General features: G+C 40.2%; 1 protein-coding gene across 3 annotated transcripts; it reads right to left on the bottom strand.

Moving 5' to 3' along the window:
- Positions 1-557: 557 nt before the first annotated feature.
- On the bottom strand, positions 558-24341 carry golga4 (golgin A4). Of its 3 annotated transcripts, none has more exons than XM_024296508.2 (24): positions 24088-24340; positions 21983-22060; positions 17732-17797; positions 17332-17652; positions 17199-17246; positions 17052-17108; positions 16861-16959; positions 15018-15168; positions 14733-14923; positions 13978-14061; positions 13436-13583; positions 13167-13345; positions 12896-12994; positions 12635-12790; positions 8719-12449; positions 8517-8638; positions 6960-7090; positions 6593-6679; positions 5658-5678; positions 5496-5564; positions 5099-5174; positions 2223-2320; positions 1253-1339; positions 558-1175 (listed from the first exon to the last, which is right to left on the bottom strand). In XM_024296508.2, exons 1-24 carry the CDS (start codon positions 24163-24165, stop codon positions 1161-1163), a joined length of 6192 nt encoding a protein of 2063 aa, XP_024152276.1. In that variant the 5' UTR covers positions 24166-24340; the 3' UTR covers positions 558-1160. The 3 variants fall into 3 exon arrangements, with proteins under 3 accessions (XP_024152276.1, XP_024152277.1, XP_036071449.1); XM_024296509.2 differs by having other exon boundaries at positions 14733-14920; XM_036215556.1 differs by lacking the exons at positions 558-1175; positions 1253-1339; positions 2223-2320; ... (1 more) ...; positions 5496-5564; positions 5658-5678 and adding an exon at positions 5685-6214 and having other exon boundaries at positions 24088-24341.

Genomic DNA, 24341 nt, shown 5'->3' with positions numbered 1-24341 from the left:
CATGGTACAAAGGTCTCCCGATTATGGAGGATTTTATCATTTTTTTTTTTTTACACTTTGTCAAAAATTATGACAATTTGATCTGAACGTAAACTCATTTATTGGCAAAAGGGCACACAAACAATATATATTTCTTTAATAAATATAAATTCAAAGACATATTTTGGGCTTTAGATGAAATTTTAAGTTTTTTTCACTATAATTTGAACAACTGATCTTTGACCTTATCGAAATTCAGATTTCTGCACAACCAGGAGATGTTTCAGGTCTTATTGCAGAATATTGTTCTTAACAAGATGATAAACCACAAAAATGACAAGTGTCAAAACCATAAACGGACCTCAAATGTTCTAAATAGCCCAGAAGACAATAAGCTTACTCGTAAGAGCAGATATGATTATCCAAGCAAAGCACACCACAAGTTTTTAATGACATTTTGTTCTCGTGACACATCTTTCATTATGTACTTTTGACACTTATCTATATTATAAGATAAATCTCATTGTGTTCTCAAGCCGACCGTTAGGATTAACGGAGATAAACGAGTGACAAAGACGTTCTTTTGTAAATAAGATTTAATCCATCAGTCTGAAAATGTATAGCAAGTCATTAAGTGTCCCATACTACAGTGGTAGTTCTCATAAAATAATTTACACTTTTGCACTTTGGGGTTTCTGTGAGCGTTAGCTTAAAAATATCAAGTGTAGAAAAGCGGCGCTGAGCCATCGCCATCTCCAACCAGAGGCCCGTATGTCGACGTGAGGAGAACGCACAGTTAAAGGGTCGTCTGTGGATTTACACAGGAAGTGACTCGGACAACAACAAGGGAACTTATAAATCAACTGTCAGCTTTAGAATGTGATATCATTTATTGCACAAGCCAACCTGTAGAAACAAACCCTAAAACAAAGTATTTATAATCTAAAACATAAATAAACAAATTTTAAGCTATGGATTATGGAAGATTATGAAATTCCCTTAAACCTTTTCGATGATTTCACACACACCATCTCTTTCACACACACAGACTTTCCCCCACACACACACCAATAAACCATGAGATACAGAGAGAAGGACTTTTCCTCATCCATGGCAGTCTTCCCCTTCAGCACAATAGCAGCAGCCGATGTGATCGTAAAGAACCCAAATCAATCGAGAACTCATCGTAACCATGGCTGTGGAGACAGGAAAGGAGTTAGAAACGCTTACAGGAAGCAGATATTTAAAAAAAGTAGCGGGAATTGGTTCTTACAAGTGTTTTTGAATCTTCTTTGTCCAAAACTATCTGTGCTTGGTCTGGAGGAAACTTCAGCATGGAGGTTAATACTTTGGCCATTGTCTGCATAGGAGGAGAAAGGAAAAAAAAAACTCAACAGGAAGCTAAAAAAGTAACTTATTAGAACAGAATTAAGATTACATTCCACATGTGATCAAATTTAGGTTATTCTGGGACAATTAAAGCCTGACAAGACACAAAAGTGCTTAAAATGATCCCTGTAATCAAGCACAGGTCCATCTGCCAGGGAGCACGCACTTCCCCGTAAACGGAGGTCATAATCAGAAACAGGGCTGCTGTGCAGGAAAGCAAAGCACTCCACTAACGTTCAACAAGCTCATCAAGTCTTTAAATGGCAGATCTACGTCATGCCTGATGCATGCGCTCACGGGCGGCCTGCAGGACATCCTCTGCACAGGGAGGTCTGCCACGTCGCCATAAAGCCCGACTGTTAACCAAGAAACGGGGGAAATCCCGCTGACTTTAAGATCCTCCCCACTGCACACTTCATTATGGAGATCATGGTTAATGATCAGAAACACGATGGGACACAATGACACTTTTATATGGGGTCCCATATGGTTTGTGTAGTGGGCAGATGTCAGCCCCCCAGAGGAAGTGGGACGCTTGAAAAATGAAAATATTTATAAATAAAGAAAACTCTATGGGAGGATTAATAAAAACCTGCTGGCAATCCAAAGAATATTGTGTTTGGTGTTTTTAACATGTTCTTGTGGCATTTGTGCTAAGCTTATGGCCCCGCCCACAACTCAGAGGGGAATTCATTATGAACTTCTGCTGCTCTGCAGAAATATGTCCAAGAAAATGACACAGGGTTTTGGTTTTTCGCTAAAAACGGCAAAAACATAATTATTAAAACACCACTGGGAACACTTTAAAAACAGATAATTGGAGTGGGACTTTAAAAGTAAAGAAGAAGCCATACTTTCGTTTCCCGTCCCATCATGTATTCGAACAGAACCTTCCTCAGGTACTCCATCTCTGTGGCTTCTGACAGAGCATCAGGAATGCCAATTCCAGGATCTACAAGAGGAAAAACAAGCGTTTCATTAAGATGCGTTTCAGTGTGGCCTCTTAAAAATATAAATACTTTTCTTGATTAAAAAGAAAAAGAAAAAAGTGCCATAAAAGTCAGTTAATTTTTAAAATCTTTTTTTTTTATTTTTTTTTTTACTCTTATCCATCTTTTCCTTCTGTCTTTTAGAATTTTGCATCATCAAACCAAAACAACCAGAATTGATACCTATCGAGGCGGCTAACCCTAAATCACAAGTAAAGCAGCCTCAAACATTACATTAAGCAATGTTCCGTTTATTTCAACACCTTGCAGCTAAATACAAAAATCAGAAAGGCGAGCTCTGTGGTTGGACTGAAGCTGGCCCCTTGTGGAGGAAGTGGCAGAGCACAGGACGCGGTCAAGGTTCAGTACAGTCATGACCAAAGGAGGAGTGCGTATGTCGGAGCAGAGCCGCTGCTCCTCCACGTCCAGAAGAGCCAGTTGAGTTGGCTCAGGCATTTGGTTCAGATGCCTCCCGGATGCCTGCTTGGGGTGGTGTTCCAGGCATGTCCCACAGGGCAGAGACCCAGAGGAAGACCCATGACACACTGGAGAGATTACATCTCTTGACTAGCCTGGGAATGGTTTAGGAACCCCCCCAAAGAGGAGCTGGAGGAAGTGGCCGGGGTCAGGGAAGTTTGGGCATCTTTGCTTAGACTGCTGCCCCCGCAACCCGGCCCCAGATATTTGATGTACGACTGTTGAAATTCCTGTGGGATTCATTAAGACTCCATCTATCAATGATTTTTTTTTTTTTTTTTAAATCAAACACCCAAAATCAGTTTTTTGAGTCACATGTGTGTTAACAACCACACACAGAAGCACCTTCTGGACAGGCATGGGAACAATTTGAGCCTTGGAAAGAATGGTGGAGCTCAGCAGGAGCACTTTAAAACCACAAGAGGTGAACAGTAAATGTTTTACGTCTCTGCCCAAAGCTACAACAGCATCCCAATGAAACCTATGAATGGGAAAGCCTGTTTACAGCTCGGACAGGGCTGGGAGCAATCAAGCTACGGCTTGTATCACTAAAAAAAACTCCCAGTAAATCTTTTCCAAGCAACAAAAACTCCAGCTTTGGTGAAATGATCCTTGTTCACAAACATCCTGGAAGCTGCGCCAGGAGAGAATGTGTGAATGAAGCCAAAAGGAGCTGTGATGGAGAGGCTGAAACATCCCTTTGATCTCTGCCGTGGATTAACAGGTCACACATAACTCTTGTGGCCTTTAGTCCTCTGACCCCAATCTCCCAAACGTGACCTTTCGACCACACCTCCGCCAAAAAACAGAGCTAACATTTGCTAAATGCTATCATCCGGTAAACATGCAGCAAAGACGGTTATCCTGGACAAAGTGTTTGGTCTTGAGATGCAGATGTGAGAGTCTACATCCGTCCAGACAGTGAAGTCCAAAATTAAATTTAAAGACGTCTCTCTTTAATCTCTGTCTCAGACAGCAGATTCTCATTATACAAGAAAAAAACCCTCAAACTTTCAAGAAATCATCACAAATGCACAGAGTTTGGTTGATGATGACTTTCAAAGTGAGAGGCTGTGGCATTAGAGGCCTGCAATCAGGTGTGGCTCCAGAACATGTCCGGAGGCAAAGGTGGACCACGTACACAAAAAAAAAAGAAAAGAAAAACAAACCATCTTAGTCTCTGTCTGCGCCCTTACAGAGAATAAATGCATTTTCAACACAATTAGAATAGACTAATAAATACGTACAAAAATCTCAGTCTACATAATCCACAAAATATTTAAAAAAGCGCCATCAGGAGTGAGTACATATGATCGCCTGTACAGGTAACTGAGAGGAGACTGTGGTGTTTGAGTGATTTTGGTGGCCTAAATATGTATTTTCGAGAGAATGTTTTTTTGGTGACAGAATATTAAATGAACAAAACTTTCTTAACAGATGGAGGTGTTCCTGAACTTTTTTTAAAGAGCCACTCTGATGAAAATGGTGTTTTTAGTATGTTTCTGAGACATTATTCTGATGATGGAGCCCAGAAAATAAACAAAATTAAGCTTAAAATTTCATTCATGAGTTTTTCTTTATTCAAATTGTTGTAAATCAGGAGCAGACAAAAATCCAATCCAAAGATTGTATTTGTGACGTAGAAAATATGATAAATGGGCCAGGAGTTTTCAGCTAAGGGAAAGGGGGGCGGTGTTGCTCTGCAGGAAGAGTTCCGCCCACAACTCAAAGGCAACTTTCTAATCAACTACTGTCACTCTGCAGAAACTATGTCCTAAAAAATGTAAATTTTGGCTTAAAAATCATGACTAAAAGACCATTGGGAATACTTTGAAAATTGATAAAAATATGATTGGAGTGGGACTTTGAAAAAAAAATCTACAGGCCATCCAAAGGACAGGCTGTTGTCCATTGTTGTCCCCAAGTATATATTTAAAGAGGAATTATCTGATATTTAAGCAACCATTCAGAGATGAAGCAACTAATTCCTGGATCAATTTGATTCAGATTGAAACGTTTTCTTCCAAAACCAGCAGTTTGTTTACAAAAGAGTTTATACCATCCCTTATGTTCTATATCATTAATATTTCATTTATATCATCATATTAAATTCAACACCTCAGATTTAAGAAATCAGAAGAAAGATTTTTTTTTGTTTCATTTTAACATGCGCTCTCCTCAAACTTCAAGTATGTCATCTTCAGCTCTCTGGAAGGAAACTGGAACAAGAAGCAGAACCAAGTGATTTGTGGCGTTGAGATTACCTTTCACTGAGCTCCCCAGATGAGTTACAACAGTGCCGCGGTGCAGAAATTTAATCTTGTCCTCCAGCGAGTGAATCTAGTGTGGAGAAACAACACATTAGCTTTGACCCTCGAGGGTCACTTAGGCTTTAAAGTCAGACACACAAAAGCATGACGTCGGCCATCCTGGGGGAGCGTTCAGGAGGACGATGGTGTGTGAGAGAAATCCGTGGGAGGTGATGATCTGCTTGTTTATGGGGTTAAAGCAAATGTAAACAGATGTGCAATGCAATTAGGTGGATGCAACTAAAGTGTAGTAGCTACTTTAGCTGGGGGCCAAATGTTTCTGAGAATGCAAAACAAGGGATTTACTGTTTAATTATCAAGCTAGAGAAGACAAAGGGGGAGCAAAACTCACTTTCTCTACAAACCCCTGCTCCTTCAGCCTCGCCTCACTCAGCAGCGTCGTCTTTTCAGCGAGCTGGGCCTGTGGTCCGAGGAGAGAGATGGATGAACTAAATATTGTTTTAGGATAAAATGAGAAATTTGACTGAATATCAACTAGAGAAATAGAACGTACCTGTAGGTCCTCTGAGGTCAACTGGGTCATAAAAAATAAAACAAAAAAATTAAGTATTTGAACCTTATACATATGTGCTGAAACATTATGAAAATAGATTAAAAGAAGTAAAAAGTGATCAAATGTTTTGAAAAGTTGCTTTAGTGCTCTAACTGTTGGATTTTTTTAAAACATCATCGGTCTGCTGTCCTTATAGACCCAACTGTCCATGTGAAGAACGGCTCGTGAGGCCCACAGACAGGGAAGACCTCCTGGAGTCGTGCACCGCCTTGTAAAATGATGACCTCACCTGGGAAAAATGCAACGTCTCTCCATGCAGACAAGTGGAAGCGCGGAAAAACCTCGCCGCTTGGGTCTTTAAAAGCACCAGAGATATCTCACTGCAGCCTGAGCTGGCACTTGCTGCGAGGTAAATCTAAAACCTACATTCACCTCGTATAAAGATAATTGAGAACAGAGGAAGAGGCTGGCCGCTGCCTCACAGGCCGCCTTATTTTAGGGAAAACATTCCTGAGGGATTTCTGTGAGCCTCACAGCATCCGGCAGTTTTTGGAGACCTGCCGGATGAGACGAGGACCAGGCTATGTAAGTGAGTTGTCCCTCAGCTCTCAGTAGAATCTTTTAATTATGAGGCGACCAAAGAGGGATGAGTAACAGCTGACATGTCTGTTAACCTGGATGTGAACCCTCAAACGAGTCTGCAAACTGTTAGCACGGAAACCAAAATGAAACCGGACAGTCATTTGGAACCACTAATGCTTACTGAATAATCCAGAGTAGAACGATGGCTGTCATATTTAATAAAGGCTGAGAAAAAATGTCTAAATTTGTGTCATTTTTCCCTCCGTACATGACTAAAACTGAAGACCTCAAATGCATGGCTGAACCATGACAGTCTGATGGGGGGTTGTGGGAGTGGTTGGAGACGCTCGTACCTCTGAGGTGTCCCGGCAGCGTGTCTGCAACTCCTCCAGCTGCTTCTGAACCTGCCAGACTCGGTCTCCCATCTCCTCTTCTCGGTTCTGAGAATAAGAGAACATCACCTCAGCTATCTTTTGATCAGCAGCCCGTTTCCCAGCTCCCCCCCTAACTGCAGGTCTAGTTTGAAGGCATTTCACAGGAAAAAAGAAGCAATGATAGATTAAGCTATATAAATAAACAAAAACCCCACTTATCCTGTGACCAATCATACTGCAATTTGAGGGTTTTTGAGTTTAGATGAATATAAAAAGGCAGGAGTGAGACAGACTCTATTAAAAAAACCCACCATATTTGACTGAAATGTGTTAGATGTGTTATTACCTGTATGACCTGTTCATACTTTTGAACAGTTCTGTGCAAATCCTCCTCTTTCTGAGACACCATGCTCTTCAGCTGGCTGGCCTCCTCCCGGTGAATGTTGATGAGCTCAGCCTCCACAGCCTGAGCTTTGGCTGCAGCAAGGAAAGATGAATTAGTGAGATCAGATAAGCCTTTTCTCAAAACATTTATTCTTCAACTTTTATGGACCTGGTGGAAATAAAAAAAAAACCTCAAAGCATTGCTGGAAGAGAGAAGATGTTTGGTTTTGTCATCGAATTGCTAAAAGCAACCAGTTTATGTTATCCTACAAATGTATTCAGCTAGATTTTTAATATGCTTTTCCTCCTCCAATAAAGCATCTATCAACATTCAACTATACTTTGTAAAGCTCCTTTGTAGGAAGTGTGCCATTACTTTTTGGTACGTAATCTGTTTTCCCCATGGGAAATGAAGAGGACCAAACTATTTCCCATGATCTCTCTAAACCACGAGGCAAGTGTCGGTTTGTTCTTATGGGAATCTGCTGGCAGCTTTATATGTTCTGTCTCAACTGTTTAATGGCCACATCTTTGCCAAATTGTTTGTAGACAATTAAACAAGTCTCTGTGGCCATCATATGCCACCAGTTTGGTAACATGAGGAGGTGCATCCCAACATCACCAGAGTTATTAGAACTTACTAAGACATTCAAGCTATCCAGCTCCTATCCCACTACAAAGGAAACTTCTCTTTGGTTTTGTATTTAAAAAACTGAAGGCAACATTTGCTCTTTTTTTTAACTTTTGATGTATTTTGTATTTCACAGTTTGGCCAGGGGTGCACCTTATACTCAAGTGCAACTTATATATATATATATATTAGTAAATGGCAACAACTGCTAGAGAGCGCCACAGGTGTGTGTCAGTATTTGCTACTGACAGCAATGGAATAGAAGAAGCACCGCTCAGTCTTACACTGGGCTTGGCAGAGTTCTCTAAAAGTGACAGGCGATAAAGAATTAAATGGATAAAGTGATTTGAAGTGATGTAAAAAGTTTAGTTGCCTTGTCAGCATGTTTTTTATACTAATATTTGTTTATATGTTGAGCTAATATACTAGATTTCTCCTGTTTCATGAAGTCAAACAAGCTTGACTTCTTTACAATAGTGAAGCGTGTATATTTTCAATCTATTCTGTTATCTAATTCGTTATGTTTTGCCTTTAAGATGAAATTTTTGCATTTTTTTTTAAATAAATTTCTCCCAAAAGTGCGGTTTATTTGTGATGTTTTCTTCTTTATTGTGTATTCTTTCGGTGCTTCAACTCATACATCGGAATGACTTAGCAAAACAAATATTGTGAGCTTAACAAGCTGCATCGCTACTAGTTCAAGGTGGAACAGCAACTGTGACTTTATGGTCTTTATGCAACTTTTAAATACAGCGGCAATTGCTTAAAAATGTCATGTTTTCAGAAATTAGATGCAATGTATTTAAATACATTGCAATTCTAGTTTGAACTTGTTTTTATAGAGAACAGTTTTTACAAGTGAAGATATTTGGATATTTTTTCGTTTACCGATGGCCTCCTTCACGGCGGTGTCGAGCTCCTTCTCCTTCACAGCCATCTGCGTGTTGAATTCCCTCATTAACTGTTTGATGTTGGAGTTGTGCTTCAATTCCAAATCTTCCAGCTCTTGTCTGAGAACATAAATAAGTCACATTAAACACATTTTAGATATAAAAAATTATATCATTTTCCAATTGTTTTGAAAACTTACTTTAGCTTTTTGTCGTTCTCCTCCAGCAGCTCTTTCTTCACGTACTCCAGGTCCTGTTCGTGCTCCTTCCTCATGACCCGCATGTCTTTCTGTAACCTGGTGAAATCCTTCTGGATCTTCTCTTTTTCATTCCTGATTTTACTCAGTTCATTCTTTAGAGACAGCAGAGGATCATCTGTGTCATCGCTCTTGTTGTCCATCTCACTTGCAGTTTGCTGAATGCTGCTCTGTTCCACCATCGTCTCAGCCTCCAGCCTGGATGAAACTTCTGCACTCGCATCATACTGATGGAGCTGGGCGTCCTTCTCACATATTTGCTCTTTCAAACGGTTTATTTCAGCGAGAAGGTTCTCATTCTGCTCCTCAGCCTCTTTCAGCTTTTCTTGGATCTCCCTCAGAGCAGATTCGGTTTCTTTCAGCTCCTCTTGTTGTGAAGCATCTCTCTGACTGGAGATCAGCTTTTCTTCATAAACGCTTTTCATTTCCTCTAAAGCCTTTTCTTTTTGAAGTTTCTCATCACTCAAAATCTGCTGAAGCTGCTTCTCCTGCTCCTCCTTAAGCTTGATCAGAGATTCCTCCAGAGTCTTCGTTTTCTCCTCTAGAGTTTCCACGTGTTTTTTGCTTAGAGCTTCGTTGCTCTTGTTCTCCTCCAGGCTGCTTTGAAGAGCCTTAACCGTCTGTTCTTTTTCCTCAATCTGAGCAGTAAGCTGTTTCTTAATCTGGCTAATCTTCTGCTCGGCTTTCTTCTTCAGCTCTGACACTTTCCGAGCGCTCTCTGCAGACAACCTCTCCTCTGTTTCCTTCAGACTCGACTCCTTACTCCTGCTGAACTCGGCTTTTATTCTTTCATATTCTTCCCTTTGACTCTCCAGCTCCTGTCGATACTTTTGGTTGTCCTCCTCGAGGGAGTGCAGTTTCTCCACCATCTCTTGCTCCAAACTGCCGTTCTGAGAGCTCTGCATCTGCTGCAGCTGCTCCACCAGCTCCTTCTTCTCGTTCTCCCGGATGCTTTGGTGCTGTTTGAGGTCAGAGGCGAGCTGCTCACACTCGCTGGTCTTCAAAGCCAACTGCTGCTGAAGCTCGTCCAGACGACTTCGGCATCTCTCCAGCTCCAACGTCAGGTCACTGACTTTCTGCTCCTTCTCGCTCAGCAGCTGATCCATCTCAGACTTGCTGATGGACTGATTGTCAAAACTGGCCTCCAGCCTCTGCAGAGCTAGATTCTTTTTAGATATTTCTTGCTCCATCTCTTCAAGCCTGGACTGCAGGGAGGTGATGGTGGCGCTGTCCTGGGTGAGCTTTGCCTGTGCCGTGTTCTGGTGCTCAGACAGGCTGTTCCTGAGGGCGTCCGCTTGCTCCAGAGCAGACCTCTTTTCCTGCTCTAACCTCTCCACGGTCTTCTTCATCTGAGCCGCAGCTCGCCGTCTCTCCTCTTCATGCTGCTGGTTTAGCTGATTTATGGCTTCTTCTTTCTCTTTGATGCTACTTAAAAGCTGATTTTTCACATCAGCGATGATGCTCTCCAAGTCTTGGAGATGTTGCTCTTTTGTTTTCAGATCTTCTGATATGGAAGCGTTCGCCACCCTCAGCTCCTCCAGTTTCTGAGCTTGGTCGTTCATGTGCTGAGATTGACCCTCCTTCTCTTGTGTTAAGGCTTTGATTTGCTCCATGTGAGCATTTACCTGAGCAGACATCTGTTCTAATGAAATGCATAGATTCTTCTTCTCCTCTGTGTGCTTGTGAAGAGCTTCCTCTAAAGTGCAAATCCCACTTAACTTAGTGAGGACGGTCCTTTTAAGTTTTCCCACATTTTCCTCACTGTGCATCAACCTGCTGTTCAGCTCCTCCACTCGATGTTCAACTCTTTGTTGGAGCTCGTTGGAGGCGTTCTCAACCTTGGACTGAACCTCTTTACAGTAATGGTCCATTTTGGTGATAATTAAAACCAGTTCCTGCTGGAACGCGGCCTCACTGGCTTGTAGTTGACTGGATGTTTCTTCAAATTTACTCTGCAGGTCCTCATTCTCCTTAAATTTAGAATTTTTCAACATTTCAAGCTGCTCCTCTGTTTCCTTTAGCTTTTCTGTCAGCGTTTTAAGTTTGTCCATACTCTCCTCCTGAGTTTGTTTTAGGGAATTCCTCTCGTTTAGAATCTCTTCGTGTTTCCTCTCCATGGATTCAATTTGTTCTTTCAGCAACACTTCGCCCTGAGACAAACTCTCCATCTTGGCTGCTGCTTTGTCGAGCTCTTCCTGCAGCTTCTGAACAGTCATTTCTCGCTTCGATAAATCATCCTTTAAAGTTTTTATCTCACTCATCAGCTGTTCGTTTTCAGCTCTGCTCACATTAAACTGCTCAGAAAGTTCGCTCAGCTCCTGACCCTTCTCCTGAAGCGCACCTGAATGTTTCTCCATCAGCTCTTCCTCCTGCTGAGCCATCTTCTTCTGCCAGCGGTGCTCCACGTCCTCCACTTCATGCTTGTGAGCGGCGTAGAGTTTCTCCAGTTCCTCCTTGTGGTTGCTCTGGAGCTCTGACACGGTGCTGCTCAGACCTTGAGAGCTTTTCTGAGCCATCTCCACAATCTTTTCCTGAACTTGCTGCTCTTTCTGTTGAAGCTCCAGTTCCTTTTTGGCAAGCTCTTTCTTAGCATTTTCTTCAGTCTGCTGAAGCTTTTTCTTAAAGTTCTCCTGCATCTCTTTGGCCTTCTGTTTGAACTTCTCCATTTTAGTCTCCTGTGCTTTCAGCTTGGCTTCCACGCTGGTTAGCTTCTTTTCCTGAGCAGCCTTTTCATCATCCAGCTGTTTCTTGAGGCGCTTCTGTTCCTCCAGCTCAGTTGCATGAGACTTCTCCTTCTCCGACAGCTCCTTTTTGCTCTCCTCTAACTGCCGTTCAGCCTCTTGAAGCAACTTCTGGGTTTGACGAAACTCCTTCTTCGCTGTCTCCAAATGCTCATTCAGATCTATCAAATCCTTCTTACACTGATCCAAGTCTTCAGAGGTCTTCCCTAACTGAGTGTTTGTTTCCTTTAAGTTCTTGTTTTCTAGCTGGACTTCAGCTAAACTCTGCTGTAGATCTTCAAGCTCCTTAATCTTGATCTGTAAGTGTTCTGTAGTGGAATGTGATTCTTCTTGTAGTGTTTTTTCCCTAGCGATGAGCTGTTCGATCTCTTTTTCCTTTTCACTTAAAAGTGCACCAAGTTTTTCCTCCAGAGTTTTTTGTACATCTCCAGCCTTCTGATCACGCTCCTGCCTGCTGTTTTCCAGTTCAGCGTCATGCTTTGAAACCAGATCTTGGAAGCGTCTCTCTTGTTCCTGCTGAGCTAACGTGGAAGCGGCTTCTGCTGCCAACAGTTTCTCCTCCAGAATCTGTTTACTCTTCAACACCTCTGACAACTCAGCAGAAACAGCTTCCAACTCGGTCTGCTTTGCATCCAGCTTTTCTAATGTCTTCTGGTTCATGTCTTCAACGTGTGTTTGGAACTGCATCTCCTTGTCTTTTAGAAGGTTCTCCATTTCAACTCGGTGTTTTTCCGTGAGCTCCTGAAGAGCAGTGTTGTGCTGCTGACTCAGATCGCCTTTGTGCTTTAGCAGTTCCTCCTGATGCTTTTCTTCTAATGCTGCCATTTCCTCTTTGTGTTGATTCTTCAGCTTCTCCAGCTCGCTGGAAAGCTCAGAAGAGACACTGGACTCTTCTGAGATCTTGTCCATTGAACTTTCCAGCTCCAAAATCCTCTGCAACCACAAAAATGGCAAATGGTTGACTTATTTTCAGAGATTAACACTTGGAATTAAACGTAGTTTCACTAGACCTTCTGGATCAATGAAAATGCATATTACTTTTTATGCATTTTGTGAAAAGTCAAAGCATTTTAAAAATGTAAATTTCCGTTTTAAAAAAGGATTTATAAACAACTCACTGTTCTTGCAGCCTCCAGCTCCAGCTGGACGTCCCGAACTTTAACATCAGCCTCTGTCCTTATAGCAGCCTTCTGCAACTCGGAATCCTCCAGAGCCAGAGAGGCCTGCTGCTCCTGCTCCTTGGACAACCGAGCAAACTCCTCCTTACACTGCTCCTGAGGGGGAAAAATTCATGTTTTTTTAAATCCAGATATTGTGTTTTTTTTATTTCTATTGATCTGTGTGATCAAAATGTTTGTAAGAACAGAGATGGTGCACACCACTGCTTTATGAATTTTCTCCTTCAGTTCCTCTTCTTTAGCAGCCAAAGCTTCTTTGTGCGTCTTTTCCAAGTTTGACACCGTTTCCTCGGATGATTTCTGTTAATAAAAATGTTATAGCACAAATAATTAGGAAATTATTCACTTTTTTATAGCAGCATATCTTTTTTATATATTTTTCTCCTGTACAACACTTTGTGTTAACATTTATGAACAGTGCTGTATAAATAAAGATTGATTTTATTTTAATTTGATGTCCGCTGTGTCTGACCTTCATTATGGACACGACTTCCTGTTTGACGCGTGTGAGTTCCTGCTGAAGACTCTTCCTCTCTTCTTCACTGGCCCTCTCGACTTCTTTCATTCGCTCATCCAGCTGAACCTGCAGCTGTTTCCTCGCCTCCTCCGCCCTCTGGGCTGCACTCAGAGCTCGCTCAAGTTCTTCAAAAGCTTCAGCAGGTGAGCAAAACAAATTAGCATCTAAATATTATTCTTATATTTCATTTTTATAAAATAAAACACACACTCCCCAGCACATGCCTGATTTCTCTGCTTTTTCTCTCTGCTCCTGGATTTCCTCCTTCTGAGCCGTGACCTGTTGAAGTCTGGAGCGCAGCTGTGCTATCTCCTCTTCTTTCATTTCCAGAGTCTCATGCATTTGCCGTTTGGTCTCTGCAATCACCATTCCCTAAAAAAATAACAATTTCAACAAAGGCATTTTTTTTAAAAAGCTTCTATGGAATCTACATTTGTTTGAAGTCACAGGAGTGGAGGAAATAATGCAGGACGTTTGCAAACGATGAAATCAGCTTCACAAACTGTATCTGCCATTGTTTTGGGGATGTCACGTGATCAGGGGGAACATTTGATTGTTGGTGACATTTTTTTTTTTTCATTCATTCAATACATTTACCTGGAATGACTTTGTAAACCTTTGAATTAACTTTTTCGTTGCTCCCCATTTTCTTGTGTTCAGTAATAAAATGAATTTGTTGGCAGAGGAGTATTTATTTATTTTAGCTTGTTATAAACAATGGACCTGCCTGTGATGAATGGTCAAGCCTCAACGTTCCTTCACCCACCTTGTCCTGCTCCAGTTGTTCAATCAGGTTTTTGGCATCGCGCAGCTGAGTGATCAGTTTGGTCTTTTCCGTTGTGTGCAGTTCCTTCAAACACAAACATTTCACACCATCAAAAACTTGACTTTTGCTGAAGCACCAAATAGGCCTCAAACAAACAAAGTGGTTTAATTAAAGTCCATGTGGACCCTCAGGTTAACAGACGGCTACTGGAAATTTGGAGTTTGACCATGTTTAGTTCTATGCTGATGTTTTAAAGTGACAAGAAACTAGACTGATTATAAATCTGATTCAATTCAACAATAAACGAATAATAACAGGAACAACAAAGAATTATGTCTAACAACATAATTTGCCATAAAGATAAAAATATCAATCAACACAGATGGTGAAGATTTGAAGAAAAAGAAAAAATTTAGAGGAATAAAAGTAAAAAATAAGAAATACAGTCAGACAGCCTGTGGACTTTCAAAATAAAAGAAGCCTTTTAGTGCAATAAATGTGTTTTACAAATAAAACTGATCTGAATTCAGTAAAAAGAGCTCCTCTTTTCATGTTAAAGTCACCTAAACTTAGAAATAAATGTTGTTCACAATTGTAATATATTCCAAAAGTGGTTCAAACGAGTGACTGTTGTGTGTTTTGTGTAAATGTAGCAAAACTACAAAAGTTTCTAATACATAACCAGTGTGCTAAAAGCATGTTATCGACATGAATGTGAACATAAATCCTCACTTCAGGTAAAAAACACGAGATACCTTCATCTTCTCCAGCTCCTGCAGCCGCTCCTGCAGCTGCTGGTGCAGAGTTTCATTCTCGCTGCTCAGCTGTGCGCTCCGGTCTTTGTGCGTGCGGATCACATCTTTGCACTTCTGCAGCAAGTTTTCCTGCCTCGTCACTCGTTTCTGCAGAGTCTCCAGGAGTTTAGCTGGATCGCTGTTGCCCTCTGCTGTTCAAAGAAGTAAAATGCACTTTAAACCCCTCCAAAAAAATCCTCTTTTTAATATCCAGAAATATTTATTGATAAAACCATGATTCCTTACCCTCTGCAATCTCAGGTTCCAGTTTTTGCTCTTGAGAAAGACTCTGTGCTGCAGATGTTGAATCTTCTGCCAACTCAGACTGAGGAACGTCCTGGTCAGGCGCCACTGAACCATCAGAGACGCCTTTGGCTCGTTTCTTCAACAAAGCAACCTTTAAAAGAGCAAAAACAACCACACATATTTACTATATTCCCCCTAGGCAAGGATTTAATTTTTCACTGGCTTTTATTTGTTTTATGAGCATCACAGGTTTTTTTTTGGACAAAAAAAAAAAAAAAAAAAAAAAAAATAGATTTCATTTTTTAAAATGTAAACAGAAATAAAAACATAATAGCTGAACATAACTCAGACTAAGTCTACACTTGCGGTCATAGGTGTACTAACCCAAGTAAATATTTAGGATTTTTTTTGAAAATATGAATGATAACACAAAAACTTCACTCATGGTTAGTGTTTGGGATAAGTTATTATTGTCATTACTGTGTCATTATTGTTACTGTGTTTACTTTGTAAAGACCCACTCAAATGAAAATTATGCTTTTTGTGTTTAAAATGTTCTTGTAACATTTTTCTTGTGATATTCCTCAGTATTTCTTTATTCAAACTATGATGGATCAGGAGCAAATGAAAACCAGCATTTGAAAAAGCTCAAGTTTGTGACGCAGCAACTGACATACTATATGGGTGGGCCAAAGTCTCCCTGTTCCGCTCCAATTCTGATGCATCCACTTGTAGAAAAAAAAGATCCATTTATGTGTTCATTTTCCTCATAAGACTTGGTATCAGGATCAAAACTGTACAGCTGGATAGCTCTGATATTACTCGCCTTTTTTTTTTGGTGCACTAATGTTATCTTGGGATTGTGAGGTGCTATAAGCTAGTGGGAAAGAATGTAAATACTTGAATCCTGGAGGTTTGGAGGCTTGTAACCACACCAAATTTATTCAGAGAGATCTGTATTTCAGCTCCATCTATTTGTGGGTTTTTCTTTGTATCCCTTACTATTTTTCTGGCAGTTGCAGAGGAAATTATTGTAGTTCTACCTGTCTGTGGTTGATTTCTACAGAAACCCTCACTTTCCATTTCTTGATCAGAGTTTGAACACCACCGACTGGCATACTCAGATATTTTTATATCCCTTTCCTTTTTTTGCAATTCTACTACTTCTTCTCCAAAGACAGCTCTTTTGTTTTCCTTATGACTCAGAATCCAGAAATGTCAGTGCAGCACTGGATGAAAGACGCAAGCGTCTGTTAGGAGCTGCAGAAGCTCCAAGATCGATTATGTAGACACAATGATTACAGGAAAATGGGTCACAGATGAGGATGGTTACTTTTTATGCCATGTTCCCACCGGGGTAGGACACAAATATTCGAGTAAATGGTAAATGGCGTATACTTGAAAAGAGCTTTTCTACCTTCCTTGAAGGCCCAAAAGGCTTCACAGTCACAGACCCAGTCAGACCCACACACTGATGGCGGGTTAGCCTGTCTGGCGTGTACGTAGACAAGCTGCCATTCAAGCCCTTTTGAGTCGGCTTGTTTGCATGTTATCAGGCCAAAATACCCAACTAGTGTATTTAAACTTGTGATCAGGGTCATTTTGGAGGTTTTAATGTCAGAATGGTTTTAAAAGAGTAAACTCAGTTGTTTCACAACAAATTGTTTCACCCAACCACTAACCATAAGGAAAAAAACATTTTTGTGCCATTCATAATATCTGACAAATCATGAATTTTGTCGGGTTATGTAAACCTATGGGCACAACTGTACACATTTATTTTATACATTTTCTCTTTTAGACACAGAAGATTTTTATTGTGTTGGGGTCTTAAGGCTCTGACCTGTGTCTGAAGGACGGTGATCATCTGGTCTTTCTCCTCCAATGCTGCATCAAATTCTTCTTGTAAGTGCTTTTTGGCCTGTTGGTCCATTTGAAGTTCCTAAAGAACATTCAAAAAGCCCATTGATTAGTGCACTAGTACATTAAAAAGGCAAAGATAAAAATAAATGAGGGACGGAAATATAATCGGACCTCCCGAAGCTCTCCAATCCTGCGCAGGGCTTTATCTTGACTCTGACTGAGGATGGCCTGATAAAAAATAGATGAATAGAAGTAGTTTGTAAAAGCTCGTTATGGAAAATCATGAAATAATTTGGGCTAAAATTGTAGGAAATTTACCTGTGTTTTTTCTTTTTCACGCTGCACTGTTCGATACGCAGTAACCAGCTGCAAAAACAAAAAAGAGCACAAGTGTTTTGCATACTCAGCTTATTTATGAATAAATCGGGGTCAAAGGCTGTAAGGTTCTTACCTCCGAGTACTTCCCTCTGTACTTCCCCAGGCTCCTCTCCACTTGAAGCAGTCTGTGCAGCAGTTGTTCTTTAGAAAGTGACTCTGCGCTCCCTGGCGGCTCCTCTGCTTCACTCTCAATATCTGATGGTGGATCGTAGGAGGGGGCCGCCTCATTTTCTCCCAAATGTGTCAGGGAATCACGTGACGAGCTCCGGACCAGGTTCTCCTTTGAGGAGGAGCGGAACAGGCTTTCCGCCCGGCTCGCCCCACCTCGGATCAGAGACTCCACAGAGGGAACTTTCAGCTGCAGCTTCTGGGCGAACGACTGCGACTCCTCTTTCTGTTGGGAGCAAGCAAAGAGAATGACAGAAGCTGTTGCACAAAGAAAACTTGATAATCATAAGAAGTTCTCTTCGTACTTGAGGAGAGGCGCTGCCATCCCCATTAATGCTGCCTCTGGGAGACCGAGACCCTTTGGTGGTACTCTGAAGGACAAAATCACACCATGAGAGACAGAAGAGCTGATCGAGGGGAATTGTCCTTCGCCAGTTAGTCGTCCACCCAGCGTGGCTCTCCCTGATTACTCTGGAGGGAGCAATGTTTAGTATTGCTGGGAGCAATGCAGGGGCAGTGGGTACCCTCATGCAAACTTGGAAAAACAGAGGGGTTAAATACATGAAAGAACCACAAACAAAAACGGGGTTAAAATGTTACTCTACAGAACAAATATAAGGTCAGGAACAAACAGACATTTACACTCAAGTCGGAGAGCCGAGGCTTGAATTAAGATGCTTGGCGGTGCTGTATGCAGCTGGAGCACGAGGCCACAAACACAAAACCAGGTAGCAGCTTAGACGGCTTAGTTCATTAGTGAGCAGCAGGTTCAGAGGAAGCAAACCTTCTCCTCCCGTGTCCAGCTCCAAGTTACTCCTTTAACTAACCAAGTCAGAAAATCATTTTCTGATGATTTTCTGAAAATGAAAATTCTTGCTAATGATTTGGAATTTCTCTAATAAATATCAGACATATGTGAACCAACACAAATTAAAAGATACAGAGTTACCAAACGATATTTAACACTATATTCACAAGCAGATGTATTTTTTTTAATTAAAAAAATGTATTTATCTCTAGTATTACTTTGGAATTTCTCTAAATAAAACTCTCCTGTGTTCTAAAACCAGATAAATGGCAACGAAGAAAAACACAGAAGCGTCTTCTGAAGGTATAGAAGCTCATTTGTTCCAATGTGGCGTCAAACTAAAACATCAGATGCTATTTTTGTTTCAGAAAAATGACTCATGGAAAATTGGCATCAAACACCAATAGCAAACAGAGACTCAGAGGAAGGCCTCTTATTTTTGATGAACAAGATGAAACAAGGACTGAAAAATTAAGTAAAAAACAAAATTTGAATTGATTCTAATAAAAAATAAATATCATAAAGGTCTAAAACAATGAGATAAATGCCAGTAATCCGAAGAAAAACTGCAATCCTTGAAATGACTGCAGTATTTTAGGTAAGTATTTTATAAAGCTGAGACAGTAGATAAATGTCCTGTAGTTGACTTAGTGGTTTATGCTCCTTCATTTTGTTGATTTAACCAGTACAATAAAGAAAGATGAAAAAAAATCAACTTTGTCCTTTAAAGAACTTAAAATTAAGGCTAAAAGTTAACCAGTTGAAACTTTAATAAAGTAAAAAAGTACTTTACAAACAATAATCTCAAAGATTGACAATAAATGAACTGAAATACTCAAATGAAAAAAAAACAAAAAAAAAAACATTAAGCTTATTTTTTATAGAGAAATCATTAAAAAATCATTTATGCACACATACTGGAGCAACAGTATGTTTTTTCCTACTTTATCATCCAAACAAGATAAACTCATACAACAATACCACCAACATCCATCAGATCTCCAAACAAAGACTTGTGGGAGAAAAGGGATAAAGGCCATCAGGCAACATAAAAGGGTCATTGGGGGGGCCTACAGGGCAAGCAGCTAAAGCTATCTAGAAAAAAAGACAAATATTTAACCCTTCATAAAGTGGATCCACAAACCAACAGAGGGCATAACGCATTGGAGTTTCTATTCCACCCGGTAGACCGCATCTCCCACGAGATGCAGATTTAACTCACATACGAGATGCCTTCTTGTTGCTAAATCCAAAGCAAACAGGAAAGAAAAAAGCAGGGAACAAGCGGTCCCGGGCCACAGTCCTCTATCGATTCCCCAAAGGCGCAGGAGGCGGGAGGAAGGAACGGGACAGGAGGAGGAGGAGGAGGAAGAGGCAGGAAGTGAGGACAAACTCACCACACTGGCTACCTGGGCCGTTTTGGGTCGGTTTGAATGGTCCAGAGCAAAGATAGTATACTCTGAGAGAAAAGCGGGTTCTGCTATCATCCCGGCCAGCATCTGACCCCCATCAGTGCAGTAATGGGACGAAAGGTGGGGAAAGGAGAGGAACACAGAGAGCAATGAGAAAAAAACAACACAGTGAGCATGAAAGAGAGCTGAAGGGAGCATGGCCGTCCTGTGAAGAGGAGGCTGTTGGAGAAATGCTGAGATGAAAGGAAAAGAGGCAGAGAGAGCAGGGACTGATGGGAAAATGAGAAAAGTAAAACATTTTATCCACATTAATGCCATGATTAACAGTTTGACATCTCTTTAAATCAATTCTGATACATATTTATTTACAGAAATTGGAGTTCAAATGTTAAATAAATCTTTTTAAGAGACATCAAAGTGTTTCTGAAATGGAAAATAAATAAATAAATAAAACTTATGCCACCAGAACACACCGAAACCACAAACTGAGTTCTCAAAAGATTAATTAGAAAGCAAACCTACAGGAACACCTTTAATACTCCGCTTTTAGGGAGTCAAAAAGCCAAACCTATTCAAAGAAAAAAAAATAGTTATGATTTATTCTTGTTTTTAGAAAATAATCTTGTCATGAATTAAACAAAATAAAACAAAGATAATTTCCAAGTCAGACTCCGCCTACAAGTATCTAACTTGGTCAGCCATAAAAAGATAAAGCATACCGGTCCACAATTAGAGGGGCGATACAGCCACTCAAAACCAATGGAGAGAAAAACAAATCAATTATTCATACAGACTGAAATACAGTCTTTCCTTTCTGTAAGATAAAGGAGCGTCTCTTTGGTTGGAGTTTCTGCTGCACAATTTCTGCAGAATCATAACAACAAACAGCTAATAGTGTGCTGTTGTAGAACAAATGTTATTAAAGATATAACTAAGCTAACAAGCTCTTTACATTTACCAATCTTTCCAAAACACATTAAGCAAAACCCTGACTTTAAACAAACTTTCATTACACTCTAGGGTGGGACTTTATGCTTCAAGAAAAGAGGATACCAGCTTGTCAGTAAATGACCTCCAAAGAAAAGCCTTAGTCACAAGCACCAATACGGGGATTTGACCCATACTAATGCTGACAGCTTTTGGGTTGTCCAGGTCCGTGGAGGGTTATAGAGAAGAAGTTCAGTTGTGTCTCGCAGTTTCCTTGAGGTTCATATGGCCGCCTCCAGGGACGTCATAAAATGGAACGTACCATCGTTGTGTGTGTGGTAAGTGTATTGTAATTTGTAAAGTTAATGTAACTTGCACCCACTTATTAGGTATGGATGATTCTGTCATGCGGTGCCCATAAACCGACAGTGCATAAATACTGCAAACAGGGGGTGTGCATGTGATGGGTAAATGTCCAAAGGATGTCCACACATACTAACCTCTGTCTAATGTCCTTGTACTCAGACCTTTCTCAAGGATCGTGCACTTTTCAATTAACCAGTACTAATGGGCTCATTGCGCAGTCTGCCAGATCTGTGGGGGTTGGTATAAAGGGAAAATCCGTATGATGCACCTGAATCTCACCTACTTCACCTTTTTCGTGCTGTTTAAGTGTTCTCTTTGACCTGTCACCTGCAGCATGCCCGTAGGAAAAAAAAAAGTACATGAATGTTTCTCTCTACTGGCTGACCAAGTGATCTACAACCTTAATATTTTGTTCGGCCCACCTGTGTGCCCTGTGCAGGTTTGCACAGCCATAGACAGCCCTACTGTAAAAGCCTTTAGAATCAGCAGCTGATTTCCTTAAGTGCTTACCATTTTGGTTTGATCGCCAGTTTATTCAAAAAGGGCCAGAATGAGAACAAGACAGACAACAACTGAGACAAGAAAAATGAAGCTGCTGCTTCTGATGTAAACAAAATCTAATACAAATAAGTGCTGCCAGGAAAAAAAAAAAAAAAGATTGTGATGATGAACGGCCTCAAAACCAAAACTGGACACTTTCTCTCAATAATGAAATCAATGTGCTGGTTTCCCAGACTTTTAAAAATAGAATAGCTTTGCTCAAAAAGTCTTGAAATAAAATTAATTCATCTTCAATACAGAAAAATACCCCACACGAATGCTTGATGCACTATGCTGCATTTGCTGGTTACTTGTTCATTCTTGCCAGACATCCAAGGGACAACAATCAAAAAGCTCTGGTGTGTTATTTGGGGAAGAGAATTAGATAACAACAAAGAAACACAGAGACATAACTGTACATAAATCAACTGGTAGTTTCCGCACATGTGAATTATTTTTAAAGCAAAAATTGTACCCCGTTTACAGCTGCAAACCAGACTCACCTCTCTGTCACTGGGAGAAGGCGTGACATCGTGGTGAAAAGGGTGTGGCTGGCTGCTTCGCCGGTCTCCACCGCCCATCTGATAAATGAGACAAAAAGGCTGTTAGAGGGCAGAACCAACATGCCTCTATGATTTGACTCATGTCAGGACAAAAAAAGCCTCATCAGTAAGTATTGATGCAAAAAACTCAAGCAAAAACGGATTGTGTAAAATCCTAAAAAATAGGCATTGTGATAAAATAATAATAATAGAAGCACCTTGTGCTGTTAACGTTTAGACTTCTGACAAATGTATGCTTTCAGACTTTCAAAGGTTGAGTCACTGATTTTTTTCAAATTAAATATTTTTGATTATTTTTCTAGATAAATAAAGATTTGAAAGTCAGTCTGCAGACAAAAGGAAAAAGACAGAAAGATGTCGCCAAAGATGGAGGTTGTCCAACCAAAACAACAGTAAAAGACAAGGTCATTGTTGTTACAACTTATTTTAGATTATTTATTCTTGAAGGTCAAGTCAATGCAAAGACATTGCAAAAGTAAATTAACCAATCCAGCCTTTTTCAGTTTAATGAAAAGTAATAAAAAAATGGTCTAAGGTTTTACTTAAAGACCCACTCCAATTAAAATTGTGTGTTTAACATGTTTTTTGTGGAATTTTACTGATGAAAATTAAAGTAAATTAACCTTAAATTTATAGTTGAGTACTTCATTATTCAAATTGATGTGAATCAATAACAGATGAAAATAAGCTTAATTGTGATGTAATTAATAGACTGGGTAGGCCACAAGCTCCCTGTTCCGCTTCATTCTGATCCATCCACTGGTACATGTTGTACTGGACGATATGACGATGCATATTGTGTGGGTGATAGTAAAGTGCATATCATTTCTCTTCAATCGTTTCTTTTGGTTTTAATTGTTTATTTTAATTGAGAAATGTTGTGCAAAAATGTATTTTCCTTCTAAGAAACTTGAAACTGTTGTATACTTTAAAAAAGTGTTTTTTCATTTGTAACAATTCAGTTGTTACAAAAACAAAGTCAAAGATAAGTAAGTAATGCTAATTTTCTTCAGAGAATAACTGAGAATATACTTTATTTTGGTATGCATCCTGATATATATATCGTTATTGTGATATGAAATAATGTATATCGTGTTATACAATTTTATCCATATCGCCCAGCACTAGGTAGACGGCTAGATCAATGTACGTCTTTGTTTTCCTCGTCTGAGCTGGCATCTGGCTCAAAACTGTGTGGCTGAATAGTTTCAATATTGCACACCATTTTTTTTGAACTGGTATGTGAGGCTGGGATGTGAGCTAGCCTGAGAGCAAGTAAACAGAGAGCTCTGAGCAACAGGGAGGGGATGAGGGACCGGAATTGTTCACGCCAACAACTCAAGTGGAGTTTCTAAGGAATTCCTGCCAATCCACAGAAACGATGACTTAAAAAACAACAAATATATTTTGGTTTTAGCAACAAAAAAAAAATAGCATATTCATAATTAAAATACCACTTGGGACGCTTTTAAAAAGATCAAAAGACCTACTAAGATCAGAATGGGAATTTATAAACTGTCCTGTCAGTTATCCAGATCTAGTGTTTAGCAAATAATACGCTGCAAAGGTTGGATTATTGAGGAAACAAGCAGCACAGAAGTCCTTGAGGACTGATATTCAATACCAAGTTTGGGCAAGAGGCTAATGGAAAATTTGAGAAGATAAATTGTGTCAGCACACTTATATTTTGCTTATCCTAAAAAATGAGACTCGTATGAAACATAGCAAGAAAAAAATTTAACATTCAACACATTTTTTTTACTGTACTACTGTAATATTTGGTGCTAGATGTAGATTTATATGCAGTTAAAGTTTATAATAAACTATTTAGTCATCTTGTAGTAACAAGAGCAACCAGTCAACTCCACAATCAGCAGCTATTTTTTTTTTTAGCTTAGTTTATTAATATTTGTCAAAGCAGGAACCAAACAGAAAGTTCACTGAAGTTAGCCGGTTGAAAAACCATTAGTTTGACACTGCTTGCTTAATGTCCATTTCTGCAGTGTAAACAGAGCTAAGCTCAGCTAGCTGTCACAGTCACAAACCTGGGCCTGCTGAGGTGACTGCGCATTCCTCTGCGGTGACTGCTCCTCGTTTATCTTCTGCTTGAGTTTTTTAAACATCGTTCCACGCAGATGCAGCTAACGAGCGGACAGCAGAAAGCCTACTCCCCGTCGGTGGTGTTTATTTTCTGCTAGCTTCGCCAAACATCGAGCTTTCAGAGCCAGACTTCCTTGTTAGCGTTTGACTTCCAGCAGGTGGTAAATATCACTGCGCATGTGCGGCCAACGTGGAGGAA

This window comes from Oryzias melastigma, linkage group LG15 (assembly GCF_002922805.2).
Source record: "Oryzias melastigma strain HK-1 linkage group LG15, ASM292280v2, whole genome shotgun sequence".
NCBI lineage: Eukaryota > Metazoa > Chordata > Actinopteri > Beloniformes > Adrianichthyidae > Oryzias > Oryzias melastigma.
Note: the sequence above shows the minus strand (reverse complement) of the source record. Positions and strands in the feature narration are given on the sequence as shown.